Source organism: Lepisma saccharinum, chromosome 13, assembly GCF_977018435.1.
Source record: "Lepisma saccharinum chromosome 13, izLepSacc3.1, whole genome shotgun sequence".
Lineage (NCBI taxonomy): Eukaryota > Metazoa > Arthropoda > Insecta > Zygentoma > Lepismatidae > Lepisma > Lepisma saccharinum.
Genome location: NC_139241.1, coordinates 48,634,028 through 48,657,281, shown reverse-complemented (window position 1 = coordinate 48,657,281; position 23,254 = coordinate 48,634,028). Strand labels below are relative to the sequence as shown.

At 37.5% G+C, this 23,254-nt stretch overlaps 1 protein-coding gene across 2 annotated transcripts in view; it reads right to left on the bottom strand.

Annotated features, from left to right (window-relative positions):
• Nucleotides 1-680: 680 nt before the first annotated feature.
• The window catches only part of Edem1 (ER degradation-enhancing alpha-mannosidase-like protein 2), a 26,608-nt gene continuing 4,034 nt past the window's right edge, over nucleotides 681-23,254 (bottom strand). Inside the window, exons 3-9 of one of the 2 annotated variants that reach the window (XM_083134130.1) lie at nucleotides 22,903-23,146; nucleotides 16,400-16,730; nucleotides 14,250-14,341; nucleotides 12,047-12,211; nucleotides 10,218-10,407; nucleotides 7,601-8,652; nucleotides 681-2,085 (exon numbers count right to left, since the gene is read on the bottom strand). In XM_083134130.1, the coding sequence (XP_082990256.1) occupies nucleotides 7,601-8,652; nucleotides 10,218-10,407; nucleotides 12,047-12,211; nucleotides 14,250-14,341; nucleotides 16,400-16,730; nucleotides 22,903-23,146 (2,074 nt within the window). In that variant the 3' untranslated portion in view covers nucleotides 681-2,085. Of the gene's footprint in view, nucleotides 2,086-4,310; nucleotides 4,380-7,600; nucleotides 8,653-10,217; nucleotides 10,408-12,046; nucleotides 12,212-14,249; nucleotides 14,342-16,399; nucleotides 16,731-22,902; nucleotides 23,147-23,254 lie in introns of those variants that run through there. The other variant, XM_083134132.1, reaches the window with a different exon arrangement.

The window sequence follows — 23,254 nt, the reverse complement described above, 5'->3', positions numbered from 1 at the left end:
GCCTACTGCATCGCTCGTACATCTCGCTTTTGTAATACTGTTAACACGAATCCCAAGGGACCGAAAAATCAAGAGTTCGTGTTAAAAAAATTAATGCTAACCGGTGATTTTCAGTTTTGTTTGCAGATCTATGCCTGTCTGCTTCCTCTTGGCCACGACTCCCGTCTACTTGCAACTTGATATTACTCATACTGGCTACATTTTAAAGAATAGAAAAACACATTTGAATGCATTGTTGATCTGAATCTGTTTGTTACAATACTGTATAAGTTGATTGTTGACAAATTGATAGAGATTGTTGAGAGATTTCTTACATACTTAGCAGAGGAACAAGAGAAAAAAAAAATATGAAAAACTTTGAAAGTTCGTGTTAAATGAGATCTAATGACGCAACAGACTAAAAAGCAGTTCGTAATTCGTGGTAACCGAAATTCGCATTAACCAATAACATTTTCTATAAGATATAATTCATCCCTGCTTTGACTAACATTTTGTTCATGTTAACAGAATGTTCGTCTTGAGCGAGTTTGTGTTAACGAGGGTTTACTGTAACACTTATAACAAGCTAGAAAAAATTAGGCGCAAAGACTTTTCGATTTGCCTTCGTATCTTCAATAGTGGAACTTAGGTTCCACAACAAACAATCAGAATTAAATAAGTATACTTCAATAATCTTGAATTGTTTGGTTTATTTTATAAAAAACATGGTTAATACATATAACAAGTATTTTTTTAAACTTTTGTATATTAAAAAACTCTGCAAATTGTCAATTTGATGAAGTACTCTTCCAGAAAATTTTAGATTCTGAAATGTATTATGTTTTATGCAATATTTTAAATATTCTACATGAATGTATTTTAAAAAAACGAAAATAATATTCTGAACATTGCACATTCTGCTCATTTAAATCCATTTCTTTCACAATGTTTGTGCATAAATAAAATTACATATTTTGCATAATTTCCAGGATACGTAGACTGCAAAAGTGGCATGACACACATACCTGGACTCCAAAATGTCAGTAGTCCTAACAAATATAAATGGTCCCAAATTGTAGTAATTCCCAAAATGACTAGGATTCACTTCTTACGCAAATGTGTAATAATTCTTGGCAACTTAAAAAAAAAATATTTGCACACAATATTTCTGACAGTCCCTGTCACTATTTACAAAAGTCTGGCTGTTGATTTATCCGAGTTCCCAAAATCGATAGACAAATATTTTTTTCCCCAGAAAAATTACATGGAATATATTTGTATAAGTAAATTTATGCTTTGAATGTAAACATGACTAGAATTCCTTGAAACACTGATGTGAAACAACTATTCATACAGACATTTGCAAAACAAAAGTCCAGATTACCTCCCCCTTTGGCTACCATCCTTTTGATGTAAACTTTCTAAACATTCATTTCTGTAATGGTAAGAATTACAAATAAAGTGGTAACTGTTATAGTTGCCACTATTTCTATGATCCATAGAAATGTTTAAATGCACGCATGTTTGGGCAATGCCTTCTTATTTCTTCCTGAAACATGTTGCTATGATTGAACCTTTGCACTTGCAGGAATAATTTTTGTGACAATATTCACAACTTTATTCATCTGTTGATTATTTTGATGATGTTCAACATCATTTCACATCCCCTTGTCATCTGCAAGCTGTACATTCAGTCGTAAGGGACCCAATGTGTCTACATTTACCATTATCCGTGGCCATTACAAATTCACATTTCTAGTAACCGACATCCTATAATGAAGTTTCCCATAGGCAAAATCTGAAAGTAATGAACAAACCAACATCAAAAGTAACAACAATTCACCAAACTATCCCACATCAACCCAACCATCTTGCTTCTTATTGCTTCAATAAATAAATATTACAAAATCAATGCCCTCTTAAATAAACCCTTGACCAGATATTTCTTACATAACAGACTTGCAGATTTGAGTTCTCTGGGAAACTTGCACTGCCACGTTAGATTTTAAAAAATCACACATTCTGGTCCAGGTTTCAAGACAAGAAAATCCAAATGGACCTCTTGTTGGATGCAACCTCTTCTTTCCAGTTAATGCTATTTCAGAACTGAAATATAAAATTTTATCAGCACATAATTTGCAATGGGTAAAAAATAACTACAAGCAAAATTGCTTACATCCAAATAATAATACCTTCATTGATTAAGCTAATATCATTACGAAAAGATGGTAAGATGAGTGCTCTCTGCCATAATGTAAGGATGCACACTGGGTAAGAAATACCCACAAGCAAAATTACTTCTTTATTCCGAATTTTAATTATTTAAAAGCATGTAAATAATAATGCCTTCATTGTGTGGGAAAATATTCCCTTACCTAAAATTCTGAGTGAAAAAAATTAAAACAAGGGGTGAAAAAAGCCCATAGGAAAAATTAAAAGTGCAAGGCTGTACAGGGACCTGCACAAGACAAACACAACACATTAAAAAGTCAGAAAAAACTAAAAGCTTCCTCACAGACGGTGGAAGAGACCAGCTCTTTGCAAAAAGCTAAAAACCTTTGATAAAATACTGTTATCGCCCAACAGAGATGACAGTCGGAAAAGTTAAAAGTCTGCCGGAGGTAATCAAGATCGGTACATTCAATAAGAATATGCCAAGTACTTAAAACTACTGAGGGTCCTGCCCTTGCAGCAAGTGACCATGGGTTAAGACGGCTGTGTCACAATATGCATTCGGGTTAGAAGAATGTCGTCTCGGTGAGGGACGGGATGAGGTATGCCAAGCACCTATCGCGTGAAGCTTGTTCCCCGTTGCCGCATCCCACTCTTCGTGCTAAGTGTCAAGAAGGCTACTCTAATTTTATAAATTTTAAACATTTGCATAGAATCATACAATTGAGCAAAATTAGAAAAAAAAGGAACATGTTAAAATATCAAACTGAAATGTATGGGTGCACATTCGGTGAAATTCACCCAAGCAGTGTTTCAACAGCGGATTCAAGGTTCCAACACTCATAAGGGTTCATTGGAAAGGTACTGTGAAGGATGGACTCATACTCATCACAAGTGATCAAAAAATATATTTAAATATCAGCTTGGTAATTTTTACCCATGCAGGTTAAGAATAAATAAATAGGATTAATTTTATACCACTGGTATGGTATGAGGTGCAATTTAATCACAAATACCTTCAATATGCTTTTCCAGCATGTTTATATCTTGGACAATATGCAAAATGCATAATTTTAATTATTTTAGCAGCCAGATTGTGGAGGCCAGGATGGTTTTTGTATCTAAATTATTCTCTAATGTGAATATTTGGGAGCAAAACCATGGTATATTTCCAATTGGTTCAAAGTGGTATTGCATCAGCCCTCTAAAAGGTGGTTATTATTAGACATTTTGAAGAATCTTGAAGTGAATATTATTTTCCTAGTGGTCTGTTTATCATCGAAATAATTATTGCTGGATTTGGTCATGTATACTTATATAACTATTCTACTGTGTTTATACAGTGAAATATTCTTAAAATTCAAGGCCAACATCTGTGGTGAAGTGGTTAGCACAGAGTGCTATGCAACCAGGAGGTACTGGGCTTGAATCCCAGCCTGAGCATGGGTGTTCTTTGCGAGTGTCCCTTCATCAAATTTTATCACATCGTCACTCATCCTCATCATTGCAGTTAGCCAAAAGTGGCAGAATTGATTGATTGAGTTGGTATTTTAAGTCCACTTTATGCACAGTATGGCTAATCAGGACCTACAGTTTAAAGTGGATCTGAACCACTATGTGCCTCCACCGGGTAACGAACCTGGAACCCCTTGATTACAAGGTGACAACGCTACCCAAAAGTGGCAGAAAAGTTTTTTTCAATAACAAATATGGAATTTTATTTCAGAGTTCCCAAATTCTGTACCAAGTACTTTATTCAGGTATAAAGTCTTGATTGGAACTCGGTGCGATAAAGCAGATAAATATATTTCAAGGATGGGATTGTGTGCTTGGTAATCTATGCATGGGGGCTTGAACGTTAATGACAACAGTTCTTCATTAGCATGCTATCTATCACATTTTCTGTTGTCTATGCAGTCTTTTGTGAATGGGTGGGTTTTTTTCCAATAAAAATGTGGCGAATAGAAATTGCAGCGTCAGTTGAGAGTTTGGAGGTTCAAAATGTCATATTTTGGAACTAGCTAAATAATTTTACATGGTGTAGCAGCCAAGAGACAAACCTTGCCCATTGCTTCTACTTATGTGCCCCACATGCATATGTGTACATGCCTACCTATTAGCAAAGTGGTAACACTGTTGTCTTGTAATCAAGGGGTATCACTGGAGACATATTGCATAGTTCTTCCGATTCCTTTTTAAAGCTGTAGGTCCAGTTCAGATTAGCCTATCTGTGAATAAAATGAACAAAAACAAACTTTCACATTTTTGTGCCTCTTATGTCAACCTAATGATGTAATGTTGTCATCTTGTAATCCAGGACATCCAGGTTCAATTCCCAATGGAGGGACAGTGGTCTGGGTCTAATTACAAAGTGTTTTAAGAGTCGCACACCCCCAACCTTTGGTCACCTGTAACATTAAAACCATAAGAGATTTACAGCAGGTTTTCTTCATAATGCATAACATTGTCAGTTCACTGCATACAGAAAATTCTATAAATTAACAACTGGTGGAAGTCATCGATCCATAAATGCACATTTTAGTAGAAAACTACAAGAAATTTTTGAAGGGTCATTATTATAGACATCTGATGACTGATAATATGTTACTCTGTAATTTGCGACCAATATGAGTCATGTGCAGCATTTAATGGGTTTGAGTCTAGTGATTGTAGGTGTTAAGTGATTATAGGTGTTAAGTGAAAAAAGTGGCACTTTACGGGCATAATTCCTTAAGCTGGCAACACTATAGTTTCCGCCACGAAAACTGTCCATTGAAGGTCGGAGCTTCCCCTTCCCCCCTCCACCCCCCTGGCCCTCCAGGGTTGCCACATTTCTTCTAAGCTGCTCAGTCGACACTTTGTACGTATGTGATGGTGTGCGGATTATTTGGTTTTGCATCAGTTATGAATGACATTGAGGAGCAGCATCCTACATGCGGTACAATAGAAGGTGGAAGTGAGGGTGGTGTACATGCCTGGCAAATGGACATTAAAAAACAAAGTAAGGTAATCATTTTAATGTTTACAAGTTTTTGAGACACACCAACAAAGAGAAATGCAAAAACACTGAAATGGACGATTTTAACATTTGATTTGATGTAGTAGCAGCGGCCTCTACAAAGATCAGCTGCTCTCTCTCTTTCGCTAGCATTGTTGTTAAGAATTGTTTCCCCTTTTGTTTATTCAGCCAGCGTTTGTTGTTTTCAGTTTACATTTTATAATCACTTTCTTGAGTAAATGTAATATAGTATGCCATTGGCCTTCCTTGAACAACCCTTGTTAGTTTCAAATTACAAAACATGTGTTTGTTGGCTATTTTAAAATTTTGCAAGAATGAAACACCGCCTCGGTGGCACAGCTCAGTAAGCAGCCTAATTTTGCTCTCGATACTGAAGTCCACTGGTTAGAGTCCCAGCCTTGTGTTCTTTGTAAGTGTCCATTCATCAATGTTGTCCAACCATTCATCCTCATTGTTGCGATTGGTCCAAGATGACAGAAAATCGGTGCTAAATAACACAAATACACTAACATTAAGCCAATTGTTATGATAGAATTCACTTTCAATGGCATATTTTTTATGGAAACCTACTAAACGTTGATTGGTATGAACACCCATACATGTTTGTTTCACGTTGTCTTTATTTTCAACATTGCGCCCCCCTTAATTTGATGCCACATTTCCCCCAGCACCCCTAGATGATTATCCTGGTGCCGCCTCTGTTATATACTGTGGGATGAAGAACAAACATGTGGACTTCCGTGAAATATTTTGTTCCCCAGTAAGTAAATGTAACTGGGCACACGTCACAGGCAGCGCTCAGACAAGCGCAAGATCCATGAGCAGCAAAATCCATTCAAATAAAACATAAAATACAGTTGTCATGTCACTCTAAAAGTGCTGTATGTGTTCTTAAAATTAATTTCAATGTTTTATTAGAAACTTTCTCGCTGAAAGATTTTACGTGATCAAATAGAACGTGAGCTAGCTAGCGACAATATTTTACACTACATAACACCAACATTTTTGCGAATCTTGGAACATTTTACTTTTTAACTTCACATGCTTATACATTTTGTGTATAAAATATATACTGTAAGCATCTATGAACCATAAGAATGTTTCGCTACTTTTTCCAACCCTCTTGTGTCACTGCTTCCATTATTTTTTACAGTTTGAAGTAAAATAAAAAAAAATCCTTGTGAATTTCATGGAAACATGTTTTTATTTTTTTTCCCAAATGGCCAAGAAAGTATTTCAGTGTAAAAAATCACTCGTAATGTTCTTTATGTTAAGTACTATTTTCTTACATTTTTTTGGAATTGTTATTGAAAGTTGAAATTGTTGCTTATTGGCAACACTGTAGGTGGGTGGCATGACCTTGACTGGACAATTTTCATGGTGTTTACTTTAGGAGGCTGAAATTTTGTCAACAGACAATATGTAGCTACAGGTTTGCACCCTCATTTCCTGAAGTTGCATGCATGCAGGCCTGTCAAACTTCAAATTTAGTTTAAAACATATTTTCTTAGTGTATTCTTCTTCTACTTGATAAATAAAAATAAGCTTTTACACTGATAGGTATCTAGCCTAATCTGTACTGGAAAAAAAACAACCTAAAATTTGTAACTAGCATTCATCGTTACTGAGATACAAATTTTTACTTATATCCTGCTGAAAACATGCTTGGCAATAACGACAATGAGGATGAGTAATGATATGATGAAATTGATGAAGGGACACCTACAAAGAACAACTGTGCCCAGGCTAGAATTCCAACCTGGGACCCTTGGCATTGTAGCATGGCGTGTCGGCATGAATGTAAAGGATTCTTAACGTTTTGGGGTCATGCACTTGTGGACACCAGTATACATAACCTTTGATTTTTTTTGTTGCCTGTTTAGATGATGGATTGATTTGGTGTTTTAAGTCCACTTTATGCACAGTAAGGCTAATTGGGACTGGACCTACAGTTTTAAGTGGGATCCGAACCACTATGTGCCTCCACCGGGTATCGAACCCGGGACCCCTTGATTACCTGAGGATGAACGATGAGTAGATGAACTTGGTGAAGGAACATTCTCAAGCTGAACACGCTTGGTTGGCAGTGTGGCTGGGAATAAATTCAACACACATTTGAATGTGTCATACAGTTAATGTGTGTGCTTGATGAAGGCAGTCATATCTACTGTTTAAATCTCTCAAAGAAGAAACGACTCCATGGCAAAAAAAAATCCTCTTAAGAGCCAAGCAGCTTTTTGCATGGTCATCAAGTCCAATTGCTGGCTGGCTTTCAACTTTCAAGACCAGAGCCTCATTTGCTCTCACAATGATGGGGGCTCCAAGCAGCATCATATCATCACTCGTATACATCTTTGCAAATAGCCAAAAGTGGAAGAAATGCAGAGTAAAATAAACAAAATCAATTAAAGAAAGAGCAGCTTTACTTACCTAAGATGGGTCGAGAAACTCCCCAAGAAGTGCCAACCTGTTGATGAATGGCTGTGACGGACACATCAGAAATTCATAATCGGTTTCCCAGGTCGAGTTCAAAACGAATCTCGTATCAGATCTCAGCCTCTCCAGCAGCACCTGAGGGTTGAACTCTTTCTTCACATTGAATGGCCTGATTATCGTCTGATCTTCTGATATGACGGTGACCGATGACTGATCGTTCTTCAAGCCGAAGATATCCTGCTGAGCCTCCGACAACTTAGTGATCTGCTGTCGCGCAACAAATTTCGGAGATGAATCGCTAGCTGTGGTAACGGTAACCTCCCCTTCGCCTCCATTCAAATCGTCAACCTCATCCTCCACAGTCATGTCTGCTTCATCAATGTTACCGAAAGTGGCAGAATTGATTACATTTATATCCGTATTTTTATCCATATCGTCGTTAATGGTCTCTGTACTGTGAGAAGTACCAGTTTCAGGCGTGGTGAAATAAATTTCATTGTCGTCGTGGCCTTCCTCACCCACGCCATGCTTTATGCTTACATTTTCTTTCACTTTTTCACCAATTGCATGATTCTTGATGATCTCACTGTTGTCGTTCAATCTAAACGTGGTACTGACACTCGATTCGGCACCTGGCTGTTTTTGAGGGTGGTTCTTATTGTTGCTCAGTTTCTCGACGAGTTTCCTCACAAGGTCTCTTGTAACGTCATCAAACCCGACACTTTTTTCTTCACTTTTAGATGTGGTAATTTCTGCTGCATGAATACTTTCTAAACTCTCCACTTCCCTTTTGGTTATCGCACTTTGTTCACTTTTCTGGATACTTGTCCTTGAAGCATCTTCCACGTCAGAAATAGATTTTTTGAAAGCTTTTGTTCTGGTTTGCTTCTTGAGCTCTATTTTCCTGGACAGTTTCTCGCCTTGAAATGGCTTGAAGGCCGAGGGATCCAAGAGGGAGAGAATCTTCTTTGGAATCTGTTCTCGGATTTCTGCATCTCTCTGTCCACTGCAACAATGCAATGCCCCTGGATCAATTGGGTGAGCCTCTGCAAGGTAGAATGAAAATATTTGATTATAGGGTTTGGGATTTTTATCACCTAAAAACTAAAGAATTACCATGGTAGCAAGTATGCAGTTTGAGTATCTTAAAAAATATATGCATTTTTGCCCTTACATTATCAAAATATGACCCAAAAATGGAAACTACAGTGGAACTTTGATTTTATGTTTTCCAGGAGACCAAGCTGAAAAAACTTAAAATGCGGGTAATGTAAAATCCAGGAACGTAGAATTGAGGTTTCACTGTATTAACTACAGTTATTACTAAAATTACAAAGAAATCCTTTGTTAAACATTTGACCAAACCATAATTTTTCTTTTACAGTAAAAATTATTTATAAAGAGATAAAATATAAACTGAAAAATTCTAAATGGAAGAACTAGGACTGAACAGATACCACTTTCAACCAATACCCTTGCAATTCTCACCAAAACAGATACAGATGTTTGAAAATTATAACAATTAAAAGTTGTTCAAAATATTGATCGATATTAGGGTGAGTATTCCATATATCTAATTATATGCATCAATTTACCACAGATTTGCTTTCAAATATTCAAAAATTATGTCAAAATATGAAAATATATGTTATATAACCACAAAAACTTCAAATTTTGCATAACTTCCATAATTAGACTGTGAAAGTATTGCATGACATTTTTGTGAACCCTGCAAATGATCAAAATGACACAGAAGTATCGATAAATAAAATCCAGCCAATACAACTGGTATTGACTCAGTCCTACAAAGAGTGCTAACAAATGCTAACAATATAATTGAAAGTAAACACTTAATATTTGAAAGAATTGCATCATGAACAAATATTTGTTCATAACAAATGTGCATACATGAAAAATAACATTCTATATCTATTTTTTTAGACACCACGTTTAAAGATAAAGAAAAATAACTTATTTCTGTTACTTGTTACCTGAAAAAAGTAACAGCACAGTGTGAGGTAACAAGCAAGAAGCCCAAATCTTCGCTCTTGTGTACAATGGGTTGGAACTTCTTGGGGAGGATGCTGGCCCTGTTTTTATTAGATGGCATCTGTTGGACAATCCAACCCTGTGTTCAGGAACACATGTTTTGTCAGATATGCTAGTTCACATACCAGCTGAACAACATGAGTCGTACACGCATGTGAACTTGTACGATATGAACACTAATCATAAAGTGACCATATTGATTCATAGAATACCATCACTATTTTATTCCAACTATCTATACTCCGGTGAGCACATAAAAATGTAAACAAAATAGGCAACTGTGCTGTAATCATATAATCATATAATATTTGCAAACATTCTGTATCTCGCATAGTCTGACCATCATGCAACAGATCTTCCAGGATGATAGTGAAAGTTTCTGCAAGAACTGTTTCCAAATTGCCTTCTACTCACCTTCATTTGTGCGATAACAGCGCAAACCTTGCTCTAAGAATTGTTCAGTACTGTAATTGTTTCATTCATTTTAAATCACCCTGATCTAAAAAAATTTAAAACCCCACCAAAAGCATATAAATATCCTCCTAATGAGTCATTTCAGTACCTGTGTTGAAAACAAATCCTCCAGCATCTATGACACATTCTCCATAAGCTGTCTGGATAACCGTTCCTCGCTGACCTGTGTTGTGGAGGAAGTTGTCTTCGTCGAAAAGCAGATACAAGTATTTTGTCGTCTCGGCAAGGAAGAAGGACTCCATTCGATCTTCTCTTTTGTGGTCGTTCACGTCTTTTATCTGAATGAAAGTGCAAACCGAAAGCATGAGCAAAGGTGAATTATCATTCATACACAAAATATTGCTAAAGAGAAAATATAATTTGAATTAATTTGTCACATGCATGCTATTGCAGACACTCCCTACTAATGCAACACCCACCTGGCGGCCAAGGCCCGCCACACACTTTGTAATTATGTGCCAAATTATTCGAGTCTCATCAATGTTTCATTCTGTCATTTGAGACTGGATTCCACTATTATGCCTTTCAAGAAGCTGTCCAATTCTCCTCATGATGGAGCTCCCACCATGGAATGAATCCAGCATTGCTTGCATTGAAAGCAAGAGCTAACCATTCAGCTAAGATGGAACTCCATGGACAATAAATACATTTAAACTATTACCTTTTCTTTTTGTACTGTAATTTTGACAACACTATTTATTTGACTTCATTATTTGATCACAGAATAACTGCACCATGGTGGGAAGAGATACTCTAAAGTTTTTTTCAGCGGAAATATATGAATGATGGTAACGATTAGCAAAATGCTCTAAAATTTTCCTTGATTTTACATTTTATGTTTTTTCAGCTTTGTCTCCTGAAAAATGTAAAATCAATGTTCCACCAAATACAGTGCGATCGAAAAGTCCCCAAACCCAAACTTCAAAATTTTTTTCGCTGGTCGTTACGATGATAATGTAATAATTTCTGTGGAAGCTGGTTTGCGAGGGTCTTGGCTGTACATGACACAAGAGATGGCGCTAGCAGTCGTGGCGAGGAAATGAACTACGAGCAATGCTGGTAACAACAAGATGGGGCAACATGCCATACGTCCAATGCCACCATGGCATTTCTGCGTGAATTTTTTGATGACCGCCTGATTTCATCAGGGCTTTGGCCGGCAAAATCACCTGATTTAACCTCACCCGATTTTTTCTTGTGAGGTTATTTGAAGGGGAAAGTGTATGAAAATAATCCCCACGATTTAGATACCCTGAAAACCAACATTGCCCAGTGCATTACTGCAATTAATGTGCCTATTCTACATCGCGTAGCATGAAACATGTGCCGTCACATACGTTTATGCATGCTGCAGCATGGGGGACACTTTCAGCATCTCTTGTGATGTGCCTACATCCACCCAGATATCCAATGATATCCAGATATCCTACACGACCATGCAGGTAAGGTCCACTTGTTCCTTGCTTTCACAGTTTAGGTTAACTGTTGGTTTGGTTTACGTGATTATTTTGTTACCAGCACTGCTCGTAGTTCATTTCCTCGCCACGACTGCTAGCGCCACTCCCCAGCGCCATATCTTGTGTCGTGTACAGCCAAGACCCTCGTAAACCAGCTTCCACAGAAATTATTACATTATCATCGTAACGACCGGCGAAAATTTTTTTTGAAGTTTAGGTTCAGGGACTTTTTGATCACCTTGTATAAGAAAGTATTCTTCTGCAAGTTCATTTCTAGAATGAATTTATATTTTAATATGATGATAATGATGGCACCATGTCACAAAAAAAAGAGAAGAGATAGTATAGTGGGCTATAAAGAAATGAGAACACACCCCATGAGTCATGAAACAAATGACAGCATGGCCAACATTAGTCTTTTGTTTGTTTTAATAATGGCAAATGGTGATTCCACACTTACCGTTGCATATCCACATGATGTTTTTGCACTGTGCTGAATGCTCCGGAGGATGTCAACGCCCACATCTAGAAGATGAGGATCTTTCGTGGCTCTGTAGAGATACATCGCAGATTCTATCAGTTCTGGACGAAGTGGATAACCTTCTCGGTTGACTCCAGCCTCTCCCTACAACACAGTAACCACAAAGATGTAAAAATAATTATCTTTCAATACTCGTAATCATATAATTTAAACTATGCACCTAAATACGTATGTAAATTAAAACCTTGCATGGACCACTCTTGCTCCATTGTAATCGTTTGAGACCCCCACCCTTGAGCATATACAATTAAATATTATTTTAATCATCGCAGAAACATATATGTAAAATATCCACCCTGGCAGTTTCACCACACAATTTATTGATTATTTCTCTTGTAGTCTACGGTTTACAAGCATAAAAATACAGTTTTTCATTGTGACGTTTCAGGAACTTTGCCACGTTCATAAAAACTGTGTTTTTACGCTTGTAATAACCGTAGACTGCGAGATAAATAATTCTACAATGCAAGCAATGCGTACATACAAGAAAAAATAAATAAATGATTGATTGATTTGCTTTATGTTACTTCTCTTTTTGTGTCACTTTTGGCTAATTTGTGAAGATGGGGGATGAGTGATGACATGGTCACTTACAAACATGCATGCCCAGGCCGGGATTCAAATTTGGGACTCCTGGTGTCATAGCATCATGTGCTAACCACTCCACCACGGGGGCTGCTTCAGCCCACAATCATCTATTCATTTTCATACATCACTGTGTATTGGTAAGATAGACTACACTACATTTTAACATGAAAGTGACGACTATGTTCACGTAAGGTCAATTTCGCTACATCTTTCACTTTACAATCAATATTTGACATCCCATTTCAACAGAAAAGTGACGGTTATACATGTAATACCAGGCTTTGAGTGCATACTGCTCATTTGGCCTTCTCAAACATTATTTGCTCGTGATGTCATGGCAAGCTCTGAAATTCCACACACTATATAACACCATCCACGCGAACTATTAGATGCTTGAGTGAAATCGTCTTACTGCAGCACCCTAATGTAAATCAAATATCACCAAACATGCATCAACAGGTGATTAACCAGTGTAGTGTGTTTGCATATACAGGGCCAGATTAAGGTGGGTGCTATTGATGCTGCAGCATTAGGCCCATTTCTGAAATAGGCCCAGATGAAAACAGACGAGAATTTTCCGAAAGCTGAAGAGTTTTCTTTTGCTATATTAACCTGAAAATAAATCTTAGAATGAAATTTGGAGCTCCAATTTCGGATGCCTAGACACAGCGTTACTTACTATACAGTTACTATTATTCTATACGCTGTGACGTAATTATAACGTTGTTGTGTTTATTGTTCACCGAATATTTCAAGTTAATGCTACCAATTGATGCAGCATCAGGCCCAATTAAGTCAATCCGGCCCTGTGCATATATATATAATACCCCCCCCCCCTTTTAAGAGCCAAAAAATAGCAACCAGAATGGGGTATTCCCCTCCATACCACTTGGAAATATATCCCTGCTAATCAGAGTGAAATAATTAATACTGGTACACATGTAGGCCTCCCTGATGATGTAGTGCTAATGTTGTCACCTTGTAATTAAGGGTTCCTGGGTTTGAGACCCAGTGGAGGCACATTGTACAGTGGTTCCGATCCCACTTTATAGGTCCAGTCCCAATTACCATCTCTGTGCATAAATTGGACTTAAAACAAACTCAACCAACCAAATGGCACACATGAACTGGCTCACATATAATTGGCTACCTATTCCTCACTGTGTGCAAAAGCTTGACATTTTTTCTTAACTAAAAAACCACGAATGAAGATAAAATCCCATACCTTAACATATGTTTTAATACATCATCTGAGGTGACTCAGTGGCCAAGCACATTGGATTGTTGATCTATGATCTCACAACCAGAGGTTCTAAGTTCAACTTTGGAAATGGATGCCCCTTTGTGGGAGTCCCTTTGTCAATTTCATCTCGTCGTTCATCTTCTTCATATTTTGGATATTTTTACGTCACTTTTCTACCTTCTGGTTAATCATGACAAAATGAACGATAAACAGATAAAATGCATGATGGGATGAACACAATGATACCTCCATGTCTGGCCAGTATTTGAAGTGCGTGCCCTTAATATGTACCTGTGGAATGTTGTAAAACTCTGGTGTAAATCCATATTGCCTCCAGACTTGGTGATAATTATGTAAAGTCTTCATAGCATCGTTTATGTTTCCTGCAAGGAAAATGCAGGTATTACAAACACACCAATTATGATTACAACACCACATAGATAGTTACATACCTAACTACTACAGCTTCTCAGAATAAACAAAATGTTGTAACCGTCGTAGAATTATCCTTTTGCAGTTGGTCTTATTACATATTGCAATTACCTGAGGTTTCAAAACAGGCATTGTGTTTTTAAAATATTGGGTTACTGTCTCGGTCTCTCTGTCTACACACACACACACTTATTTATTTACTTTTATGTCTAGCCATGTTTTCAGTAAAGGAATAGATTTGAAAGTTGAAAAATATTGAACTTGTTGATGAATTACTAAGGGCATCATTTACAACACAATGACAATAATTTAGATAAAATTTTAAAAATTACAAAGAAAAATGTCTCGGCAAACCTACATTACACACTTCAGTACTTCTAACTTACAATGTAAAGTTCTAACCTAACTGTTCTATCATTTCTGAAACAAACTTTACAACATATTGAAGAGCAACTTGAACAGACACAGGAAGGTGTGTTTCCCATACTATGTACTTTCATATGTTTCTTCTCTGTGCATACCAAATTTTGTCATAAGACATTATCATATGCATGATTTTTACAATGTATAATTCATACCGTAACGTCATTTCTTTTTAATTTAATGACGTATGTAAGTCAGAACCGATGAGGTGTTACACTTCATTGTGTAAATACAATATGTTCTATAGGTGCAGTAATGGATATTTCTGCATTGTAACAAACCCAGATGGAGTAATACTGGTACCTATAAAGTACCAATATAAAATTTACCAATACCAATAACCGATATTACCAATCCAATATAAATTTCCAAAAGGTCCTTGTAGAACCTGAATGGTTCATTGACCATGTATATTTCAAGATGACTGCAGTGCAAAAGGTGCATGCATATTAGACATTTACTTCTTTAAAAAGTTGGGGATGGAGATTATCCATCAAAATTATAACAAAATGGCAGAACTTTGCTCTAAATTGTAAGATATTTATCGACATAACGGATTGGTAAAATAATCGGTAATTTTACCGATACACCGATATACGTACATCAGCTGATACCAATAGAGTACCGATTAATCTGTTCCATCCCTACCCAGAAGTGTTCATCACTGTACTACTCAACGAACATACATGATGGCACAAATTCCTCATTATTTTATATGTACCCGTTCCTCATGTGATTACGATATGTTATGTCTTGAATCACTTCACAATGATTACCAGACACAATTTTGAACAATGAATTGTGGGGGAAGTTGTTAGCTGAATATCATCCATTGTATTGCATCCTTTAAAGTTAACCCACCCGCATACCTAGTCGTCGAATCGACGGGTTCCCGATTTTCATCACATAGTTTCTTTTTCTGTCAATAGATGGCATAGGTTGTATGATCTTTCAAATCTATGACGTTATGTTTGTGCTGCTAAGTTTTTCATACCATTTCAAGCATGTTTTGTTCAGTAATTTCTCATGTAAACAAAGCTTCATTTGTTACGGCTGGCAAACATGCCGCGTAAGAATGTTGTAGAAGATTCTGCGATTGAAAAGTTGCTTTTCGATAGCCATGAAGAGGAAAATGTGGATTTTGGAAGTGGAGATGAACATAGCGATTCATTTTGTGTTAGTGAAAGTGAAGAATGTAGTGAAAGTGAGGAAGAGGTGGCTGTGGCAGGAAAAAAAGGAAAAGTTGAGGAATGGAAATGGACAGATGTGGTTGATCAAAACTATTAGGTGAGTTTCTATTTATTTTTCAAGTAAACTGCATATGTTCATACTTATTACTGTACTTTCACTTCAATATATAAAATTTTCACATAAATTGCTTGGATAGTTTTTACAATATTTGACATCTTGTCTTGCTGTGCCAAATTTAAATGGTATTTCATAGCAAAAAAAAAAAAAAATGGAATTTAAATGGTAAGCGGATGTGTTAATTCTATGAGTAATAAAAGTATCCTTTCAGTAGTCACAGAAAACCCAACAATAATTTTGAATCACCCTGTATTTCTTCTCACACCATATTAACTTACCAATTAGACTCAACAATCCAGGCCAGTAGGCTTCGAGGCTCTGGAACACGGGCAGAGTAACCTGACCCTTCTGCATGGAGACCCAAAGATGCCAATCGTCTCTCTTCAGGTACTTCTCGATTGCCCTCCTCCCCTCTTCAAACATGTGCATCAGCTCCGGGCGCTGCAGCAAGATGGCTCCCTTCACAAGATACTCGTAGTATGAGTCCACACCTGCCCCAATGCCTGCATCCTGGGCAGTCCACCTACCACTCATCACATCTATGTGGTTCCCCACCAGGCCTATTTGGGAGCGGTGGTGGAATAGAGCGTTCAGGGCTTTTAAGGCAACCTGTTGAAAAATCAGAAGTAATTGTAAGTGACAAATACATTTCAATGATACAGATTGAATTATAGTGGATGAACTCAGAGTTTCAAACCTCATTTCGTTGGTTATTTGCAGTGGTCGGAAGTAGCATCGCTACAAAATTTGTAGCGGTAGCTGTAGCAGCGCTACATTTTGAAAATTGTAGCTGTAGCGGAGCTAAAAAATCCCTGTAGTTGTAGCGAAAATTTCGCTAGAGCTACATTTCTTCTCTGCATTTTGAGGAAAATTTTGAATGTGACCACAGCGTCAAAGAAAAATTTGACAATAACGCTTACTTTTTGAATTTAAAATTTTGGGTCTGTCAGCAGTTAGGTTATTTTGCACCTGTCACTTTATACGGGGTTTAACCCCTTTACCTGAGCTTAAATTTAACTAATAACATAACTAACGTTGGAAGACTAAAATATTCTGACTTAGGTTAACAGAACTGAAATAAACGTAACTGTAATGTCATGTCATAACTAAAATATTAAAATATTCTGATTTCAGTTAAAAGCTGAGGCTGTAAAGAGGCACTCAGCACACATAAGGACAAGACACAGGACGACACACAGAATTATACTTTCAATAGGGCCAGTCACCAGAGCCTCGTTTGTCTGCAAAATGCAGTCCAGGGTGTACTATGTGGAAGTGAGGTTGACAATTGGGTGTGCTATGTGGAAGGTCACCCCTTACACCCCTAATGCTTACTTTTGCAGGAGGTATACAGAGGCTGTTCAGCGTATATTTGACCAAACGAGACTCCTTCCCCTCGTGCTCAGAATGAACATGCCCAACCTTGGTCGGGCACCTTTGTAAGTGTAGTGTGTGAGCTGTAAAAGAGTGGTTGTGTTTTCTCACTGGGCCGAAAAGGTGCAAGGTGCGGTTAACAGTTTCCAAAGACATAGTTAGATGATTCGCCATCTGTCTTTGGGTCGGTGGATTCTCTTGCATGGCCATTCTGCGAAGTTTCGCCTGCATACTGGTGGTGGCTTGTGTGCACGACCATGTTCTTGTCCCCTTTGTTGGAGAACCGAACGCAGGGGCCATGCAATCTTTATACTTGCCGATCACATTCTTGAATAAAGTCAAACGAATGTCACAATCCTTGCTCTTACACTACTTCCTGATCATTGACACACTGAACTTTGCATCATAAAGGGCTACAACATAACCTTCCCAAAAGCAACTTAGTCTTGGCAGCATTTTCAGCCCAGCCAGAAAACGCAAACGCTTGGAAAAGTTATACAACATACTCCTCCCAAAAGTGGCTCAGTTTGGGCAGGATTTTTGGCCCAGTGAGAAAACACTACCACTCTTTTAGAGCTCACACATGTTACAAACAGTGTTTTTGTGTTTGTGTATGATTCTGTATGCTTGGGTTTGTTCCATGGTTCTGTGTAGTTTAAAAGAGCCAATAAGGTTTGAACTTTCAGCCCTCCCCCATGCGACGATGGAGGAAGTATAAATATGTCCTCTGGCAGAGGACAGGAGAGAGAGTGTTTATGAACCGTAGCAGAAGGGAGAGTGATCTTCGGTCTCCAGTGGACTCCCATGAGAAAGAGCATCCCGAGGCAGTTCTGCCGTGGGGCTCAAGTTAGAGGAATGTAAATAATGTAAATTAGAGAATTATTGGAAGAATCCGAGCCTTGTTTTGTTAAATTGTAAATAAATGTATAAAGCCCATTTCTGCGAGTTTTCAGCAATCACCCTGCAACATTAATTCAGAAAGTTCTTGCCTGTGATTCATTCTTTGGTTCCGGGCGCTCTGGTGAGGAACGGGATGGGAACCCAGGACTAACGAGCCTGTTTATTTGGTTTTTTCCTGCCAGAAGCGGCCCGGTAAGGGTGGAGTGTTGCGGAACACACACTACACTGACAAACATGCCCGACCAAGGTTGGGCAAGTTAATTCTGAGTGCAGGGGGAAGGAATCGCGTTTGGTCACATGATTATAGATATCTGCATATTTATTTCATTAGTATAGAATAAATCTAATATCCAGATAACTAAACTGAACTGGCATATATGAATATATTCTGGATAACAGCTACGTTTATTGAGCTGCGTTGCTATTTTGGGGAGAAACATGCCTCGTTTGCTGCACCCCTGGAAAATAAAGCCTCGTTTGCGCCACCATGGACAATGATTTAGTAATAGTGCCAGCAATCAATGGCTCAGTATGTTAACAGCATTGATCATTGTTAGTACATAGAATCTCACCAGTAAGAAATTATTGTTACAATTATGATAAGACATACACTTTAGGGAATTACACTTATTTTCTTCATAATATTTGTTCACAAATTTTAAAATTGTAATAAGTTTAGAACACTTGGGTTTACACATCAGTTTCCTCAATATATTTTATGATAGTGTAAAAAGTATGTACCAGTTATTGACTTTTATGCAGAAATGATAATTTTCTTTAGTTAATATACAGTTTCCAAGTGTATGAATTTCTTCTACTTTTCCGTTGCTTTTCTGTAACTTTTGCTAATCATGACAATGAAGATGAATGGTTTATTTTGTTATTCTGTTATCTAGAGTCGATTTCTGCCACTTTTGGCTAATTGTGAGAATATGGAAGAATGATGAATGATGATGATGATGAGCAGTGTGGGGAATAGAGGAAAAGAAGGATCCATCCTCCCAACTAGGAGTCTTTCCTAGTTTTTGTTTTGAGTATACTCTATGCACAGATAAGCTAATCGAGGCTGGATCCCAATCACTAGTGCCTCTGCCAGGTATCTAAACTGGGCCCCTTTCTTTACAAGGAGACAAAGCATCGCTCCACCTGTTGCTCATTTAGCTATACTAAAGAAGCATAACCTAGCTAATAACCACACTGTTACAGCAAACATTAACGAATTACTGTAATTATGATAATAAATAACGATCTATTTTCCAGTAAGTACAAGTATCACACTAGGGGCTTCTTTTGAATATCCATATGGTTGTTTCAAGTTTTTTCCTTTTATGCAGAAGTAGCGTTCTCGAGTAGCGTAGCGAGCTACTTTTTGGTAAATGTAGCTGTAGCTGTAGCGGAGCTTCATCTTTGGAGGAGTAGCGGTGGCTGTAGCAAAGCTTCTTTTAAAATGTACCGTTCTGATCATTGCATTTATTATTTGCATTTTAAATACAGTCATACCTCACACAGCCAACACGCGAGCTAAAGTGGTCAGTCAGGCATTTGTTTACTCATCTTGCAGTCCCGTTCACTTGTGCCTGAAGGCACCTGTTTTGCCATATTTATAACTTAAGCCCCTGCTTCATTGTCAAAAAAATTCAACAATGTTAAATATGTGGCTGAGTTGATACCACTTTGAACCAATACCAATAACCTAACCAATACCGATGGATATTAGTGGGTGAGTATTCCATTCCAAATTACAAGCATCAATATACCAGAGTTTTGCTTTGAAACAATAAAAAATTACATCAGAATATTAAAATATCTGTTATGTAATTGCAAAATACATTTTTTTCACATACCATTGGCACAAATTAATGGAAATTTCAAATTTTACGTTACTTTCAGGATAATTAAATTCCACGAAAGGGTCACGTGGCATTTTTGTGGAGCTTGTGAACTAACAAAATGCCAGGAAATTATCAGCCGGTATCAGTAAATAAAATCCAACCAAAACTTTCCGATACCAACACATTGGCATCAGTATCAGCTCGGCCCTAATTAAATACTGTCTCTCTGCTTTCACTGTGTACTGGTTTACCCATCACGCTGCACATTTGGCAATGCAAGGGTAGGATTACATGGCAAGCACCCGACTACATCACCCATGCTCCCTCCGCTGAAAATTGATGAGAATATTTGTAAATGCCACAGCAGTCACTGAGCAGTTTGCTTAACTCTGATGCACACGATGGGCAGCAGCATGTGCATAGTTTGTAATATGTGTATGCTAGGCAGAGAGTAATCAAGATAGTGGATAGAATGATAAGTGCTGCATATGATGAAGCATGTCAGCGTAATTCCATGATGATTCTATTCAAAGGAGTCTGTTTTGCAAAGGTATAGAAAAAAGGGGATGATATGAAACACTTTGTGTTGATATAAAATAAAGAAGGTGAGGATAGACAGCCAGATGAAGCTAACGATGGTTGGAAAATCTGTATAAAGGAGGAAGGGGGTTTTGGTTTGTATTTTGAAGGTCTTATATTGTGTTATGTTGAGGTGGAGAATGTGTAAAGTCATGTAAAGTCCAGTCGGGGTGGTACAGCGTAGGGGAGATTTTATAGTGGGCATTTATTTGGAAGTTTAAATTATTGGCCCATGCAGCGGGGAGTACGTGAATGGATCGGTGTGTGGCAGAGTGGTCAAGCCCACAGTGGAAAATAGCATGGATTCAAATATCCTTGGTGATTATTACATCTATGCTACATAGTCCCAGGTTTGATTATATGTTAAAATATTCATATTTTAAAGTTATGGTGGGAGGGGGTTAATTATCGCGTACGCATTAAGATCTAATTTAATAAGGTCAGTGTAGTGAGAGTGATGACAAGTATATACGCATGCTCCTATTGTTTCCTCCACAGTTGTGGCATGGATTAATTTGGAAAAGCAGTAGTTCTGTCCATCATGCCTCCCTGTGTGGAGTGTAATAGACTTAACTTTTGCATGTGGACCTGGCAATTCTCAAGATCTGTTCCCATTATTGTTACCACATTTTCATTATCATCTATAGCAATATACGAGGGTGAATGTGAAATACCGCATGTTAAGTTCTGAAACAAAAAAAAATTGTATTGGTAAGGCCTTGTATAACTTATACTTTTTTTTTGAGTGAAATAATCAGCACCTTTAGCTCTACATTGATAATATTATCAGACACTCTGCACTGGGTGATTGGGATCTGGTAGTACATATCTATGAGATTGTGAGGTATAGCTAAGTCAAATTTTTCAGAGAAGATATTATTTTTTGATTTTCACCAACTCTTTACGTAATACTGCCTTCGGGAGAATATGTTCACTTAGAAGGTGGTGTTTGCAGTTATTGATGGCATCTCCGTACTCGAAAATTTGGAGGAATTGACTGAACTGTAGTATGTGTGTTATAAATACATTGAGAATAGCTTGTAATTGGAGGAAAGTTGTGTCGGTTAAATTTTGGAATTTGGAGATGAGTTCATTTTGATATAAGGCCAAAATTCACGCATGTTTGTTGTAGTCACCAAGAATATTTGCTGAAAGGAGTTTATTTCACAGTTATGCTTTGGTAGAATATGTGATTAAACTGTAATTGGAGGTCCACGTTGCAGACCGTTTCCTCGATTTGGTGTATAAGGTTATAAGGGTTCGATTTGTTTGGTGGTTGCCAAGTCGCAGCAGTAGCAAGCGATTGAACTTATAAATTCTAGTACTGCTCGTTTCTGTGCATGGGAGGTAGGATATGATGAGGGGAAGGTTCTGGAAAACAGTGAAAAGTGGGAAAAGAGGTGAGAGTGTAGTTTTCTAACTGTTGGAAGAGTTGACTTGATTCTTTCTGCTGAAAGTTATAGGTTCAAGTCCCAACCTGGGAATAGGTGTTCTATTGTGAGGAATTTTGACCATGGTTAATCAGTTATGTCAATTCATAGATAGGTAGGTATATATATATATAATGGATAAAAGCAAGGAGGGCCAAAAGGGCTAAGTAAAAATCAAAGAAGGTAAAAGGAAACACTCACCGGACAATAGAAAAATTCAACTGATGATGCTATGAAATTAGCGAAAATTTTGATTTTTTCTTGAAAATACTCCCATCATCAATTTTACATACTTGTTATTGCATCTAGTCAAAAGTGGCATAAATGTCATGCAAATAATAAAAAAAAAAGATCAAATATAAATGCTAATACAACTACACCAGAGATTTGCTTCGACATAATTAGAATATTAAAAAAGCCTTTTAATCACAAAATGAAAAAAAAAAATGCAACATTTAGATTTCATGAGAAGTTGCATGACATTTTCAGGACCCCATGAGATATTTGGAGTTTGGAAGAAAGAAGTATCATTTAGTATTGTTGGTTAAGCAAACTGACACTTATGATAATCTCTCGGTGGTAATTATAAACAAAATTATATCTAGTCTAATCAAACTTATTTAAAAGAAGGGGGAAAATGTAACGGTGCTATTGCATTACACTTACTTCTTCATACAGGGGATCTCCAGTAAGCCTTGATAAAGTTCCAAATTCCACAATGAATGTCCCTACACCAGCAGTGCATGTCACAGTGGTTTCACCTTCCGGGACCCCGTAACGAAGGTTCACAGTTCCGTATGGCATTCCTGTTGCTGTGTCAAATGCTGCAATGAGCCTTTGGGCCACGTCCTCTGCCAGCCTCAACAAGGGGCCATTGCATGGCCAGCCAGGCTCCAATTCCATTCCTGCTCTGTAAAGGAAGTACGTACTTGAAGTGAAGCAAAAAGTAAACAGCGCAAGCACCATATGAAGTGGTCCAATTCTGAATTAATATTCACTTGCATATTTCACTTAGGTA